At 50.6% G+C, this 4,410-nt stretch overlaps 1 protein-coding gene across 1 annotated transcript; it reads right to left on the reverse strand.

The window, feature by feature from the left end:
- Window positions 1-3,147: 3,147 nt before the first annotated feature.
- CGCA056_v015131 (uncharacterized protein) lies at window positions 3,148-3,786 on the reverse strand (the record flags this gene model as incomplete). Its single annotated transcript, XM_037330372.1, has 1 exon — window positions 3,148-3,786. The coding sequence occupies one exon, from the start codon at window positions 3,784-3,786 to the stop codon at window positions 3,148-3,150; it is 639 nt and encodes a 212-aa protein (XP_037171238.1).
- Window positions 3,787-4,410: the final 624 nt, after the last annotated feature.

Raw genomic sequence — 4,410 nt, forward strand, 5'->3', positions numbered from 1 at the left:
GTTTAGCTCTGTTGAAAGTCTCTATTATGACACTGATTACCGGGCGTAGTTGAGGCTGTTCTTAGCCTTTTCTTTCTGATGTTGTTTCACTACTAGCTTCTGATACCTAAGGAAGCCTATTGGACTTTTGAGCTCTCTGTCAAAGCACATACCTTCTTTGAGCCTTGGCCTGGCTAACAGGATTCATACTGTGGACAGGTGCAGAATGTATGATCTGATTCTTCAGACAACAAAGACGACTCGATAGGAGCACGTACTACAATTGGCCACGCACATCTCTGCCTGCAAAGGGTCTATAGGTCTATGATGGGCGCAAATGACAAGGCAAAGAAGGACTTCTATATCTCATTGCTGCCCTTGACTTAGGCTAGCATAGCAGTTTCCTGTATGCTTCCTCTGCTGTTGCAGTGAGAATGCCGATCTTGACAGAGGCGACGTCCCGCCTTCGGGGCAACAACTTGCATCCCAGGTGCCGGGGACCATCTTGCTTTCAGGGCAACAATGTCTTAAAAGCCGCCCGCTAATCTGGAACCCTGCCTCACCCCATCTATAGGCGCGCTAGCTACCTATAGATAAGCCGAGTTGGACGTCAGTGGCTAGACTGACGCATTACGCTAGGAAGGTCGCGTTGGGTCGCGTTGGGGGAAATAGCGCGCATTACGTGCAGAATATCTCCCCTGAAGGCCGAGAAGGATGCTCAGGGACGCGTTGACGATTTCTGCCCGGGGGACCAATCATGTCGTTGGTTCTGAGTTTCGGCTTTAGGTTGCGTTTCCACAAGCCACCCCTGCCAGTGGAACAGCCCAGACCAAGCAAGACCCCGCTGCGAGGAGGAGGTGCCTGCCTGGGTGCCTGGGTACAAGGGGGAGATCTAATTTAGGGGGGGGGGTTGGCCGGGCGCCGTGCTATAAGCCATAGTCCGTAATATGCCCCGTGGGACGGGGTCCCCGGCTTGCATCTGACAGCGGCGAGGAAACGCGCTGTTGCGTAACCCTAGTCCGGTCCGAGCCGATCGCCACTCCCACCGAAAAAGGCCGAACGTATTCAGGCGCTTTTTTTTTTTTTTGCGACGGCCTTGTATCGTTTGTCTATCTTCGGCAGCTACGACCGTTACTATTCAGCATGTCATAAAGTAAGGTAAGATAGATTGCGTTGGGAGCGGTGTTGAGAAGAATAGCTTTCAATCCTTTCGTGCCTGCCTCTCCTGGCTAATGGCCAGATTCCCAAGGCGGCCTGCACCCACACCGACTCACCGTTTAGTTCGCCGCAACAATATCCTCAGAGTCCTATGCTCCCCAGTCTGCTGTTCATCATGCTGGCACCTATCATTGTGGGGCATCAGGAGGTCGTAAAATGCGCCAAAGCCGGTCCTCATATGCAGCTTAGCGCCCAGCTATGTAGGTAGCGAAAGAGCAGGGAATGACAATACAGGTATATCATCACTAACGGTCTGGGTGCCCAACCAGCTTATTAATAGATGTTCCTCTTGACGTATGGCTCTCGTCTTGGTTGTTTCCGCAGCTTAAGTCTTGCTAGACACTGTGTATCACTTCCTTCCCACGCCCAATTTCATCATCACATACTGCATATTCACTAGTAGGTTAGGAAGCAGACTGTATATACGTTAGAGGTGGAAGTTGCTTGAGTACGTCTGTAAGCTCTGGCACTCTCCGCATATATACTGTTAGCTATCACTCTACCGTACCAGCAGGGTTGAGAGCCTGGGCGAACAGTGATAAGAGGCCTGGGCATACTATTATAGATATCATGATATCTCCTGTGGTTATGAGGTTACTCATGGCCTTCTTCACCAGAAGTGAAGCAATAAAACAGGAGAGAATCTCTAGGTGGCTGCTGACCTGTCTCCATGATGCACACTCAACGCTGACCACAAGACCATCAGGATAGCAGCTTGCAGCTTTGTTACTGTTGGGGTCCTATTGTAGAATCAAATGCACCTCGTCAGACCCACAATGCGACTCCTGGTTTGAGGCCTTAGAAATTTTCAGGCGGCCATCAAGAGCTAGCACAGAACAGAACGTATCAGGGTTGCTTTCTATAGCGCATAGCAAAGGATCTGGGTCGTTGAAGCCAGCCAGGCCTAACCTGTTATTAAATAACGACTGTCTTCTGGCTATTTCTAAGACCTTCTACTCGTCCTACCTTAAGCAGAGATTCAGCAGACACGCCTGAAGTAGGGACGAGTCATTAGAAGCTGCATCTTTTCAAAGTACCACAAATGAACCCTATTATCTCTTAAATGCAGCCATGTTGTCCACTTGTGTGGGATTTGAATGAGAACCCAGCTAACAACTCAACGGGTATTGTTGACGAATCGAACAAGCAACTTTCAGATTAGGATAACACTAAAGACCAATGACTACCCTCATGAGCTCATTATCAGTTTAAAAACTGCAGATCAAAGGCCCTTTACTAGCAAGACCACAAGACTTCTCCAAATCGCTACATGATGATTCTATAGTAGCTTCTATATGGAGTTGCTAAAGAACAGACAGCTAGCCTAAATATGTTACGGCCTTTCTAGAGCTGTAGTAGCTGTAGCTTGTCCGTTTGTAAGACAGACATATCGTTCTGTCCGCTTAGCAACGGATGGCCGAGGACTGTTGAAACTCATGAGGAAGTACCCATCTAGCTCCGGAGGAGCCAAGCTGGCGGAAACGATCACGGCATTATTGCGAGGTCCAAGAAACGAATTCGCATTCTCGCATATGCTGCCTGCTTTCGCTGGGGATACAATGCCTAAGTTAGTGTGCAGTGGGATGCAATAAACGCAGGCATCATTGCTGCTGAAGGCTGTGGTAATTAGATCGAAGTGGTTAGGGGCCAAGGTGACTAGTCCTAAACTTAACGAGTATTCGCGGAGGAAGATGAGCTGAAAGGGTCCGAGGATGCTCACGAAGTTAATTGCTGGAGACCTGTAGAGGTCCCATCCGACTACAAGTCACCTCATGCTCGGGTTCAACTAACCCTCAGACCTGAGGACTAGCCGCTGTACTGGTAATCAGTGGCACTGTCCCCGATCCTGAAGGGGTCTCTTAGCGAACGGACCTACTAGATATCTAGAACTAATAGGGTAAAAGCAGGCAAGTGGCTGCTCTACCTTACATCAGAATTCCACCTCACATTTCATCTATCAGCCGAAGTCGTGAGTGGGATGGAAGCTGCGAGCAGATATTCCTCATCATCACCCCCCTTCTTCTTGGCACCCATCCGGCAAATCCCGATTTCCTCGAGAGGAACATTTTCCATCCATACGTGTCCCCGATAGCTCCTTAGGATCTCCGTCGCGTCAATGAGCCCCCCGTCGGCGGTCTTCCTGGCGTTTAAGATGGTGGCGTGAAGGAATAAGCTGAAGCCTCTCTTGTCGAAGATACCAGCATCCTCGAACACATGCCGGATTCTTTGGCATAGCGCGTCGAAGTCGTAGTCGAGACACGTGGGGTGCGCAAAGAGGATTTCGGCACGTCCTGGATCTATGCCAGGAAAGGTTCCTAGGCCAAGGAGCGAGATCTTGATGGGCCTTTGGGGAAGTAGAGGAATGATGCTCTGAAGGACCTGGGTCGCCTCTTCAACGTCTTTGGGCTCGGGAAGGCTCATGACTCCCAAAGTGAGGTGGATAGTGCTGAGGGGACGCACAGCGGACGCGGGGATGCTGATATTGTCCGCACTAGTAATGTATGACTTAAGAGCGCTCAACTCCGCAGACAGCCCAGGCCGCGACAATCGGGTGACCAGTGGAATACAGAGAAAGTGTGTGGGCTTCATAGTGAGAGTCTATTGTTATAAGCACCTCAATATAAGTAACAGGACGGGCCATGTGAGTCTGGACTTATCCTCTTTTTCACTGACCATTACCTATCTGAAAAAGCGATGCTGGTTTGGTGTCCCCTCCCGGCAATTTTTTATGTTATCATTTAGGTGGGTAATTATTCCGTTAGACCATCCGCCTCGCGGGATGTCCGGATCGACCAAGGCCCACCGACCCACCCGCGCGCAACACACAAACGCGAGCGCAAGCTGGCTCCCAGCCTGACTAGAACCCCAACCCTTGAGCACTATTTCGGGGTGTCCCCTCTCTTACTTGCCCCCTCCCAATCCTCTTCATGCTGATGTAATATTGAATCTCTCATCAAGCTGTGCACCGTTCGTCCTGGGGGGAAGCGGTCTCGGTCTGCCTGTGCTGATGACGTCGCTAACGTCAACCCCGTATCCTCAACCTCGCTAGAGGACTATTACGGCCTCAAATCAAGCCGTAGAATGGAGCGCGCTGCGGAGTGGACTGCGTTTCTTTTCGCCAGGTTGGGACTCGTCCACTTTGTTAAGAGACGCAAGGACGGGAAACGAGGTGTTTAGCATCGCAATCACCAACGGACGGCAGCACACAGCCTA

This window comes from Colletotrichum aenigma, assembly GCF_013390185.1.
Source record: "Colletotrichum aenigma strain Cg56 chromosome Unknown KSG_Cg56_contig39, whole genome shotgun sequence".
In the NCBI taxonomy this organism is placed as follows: domain Eukaryota; kingdom Fungi; phylum Ascomycota; class Sordariomycetes; order Glomerellales; family Glomerellaceae; genus Colletotrichum; species Colletotrichum aenigma.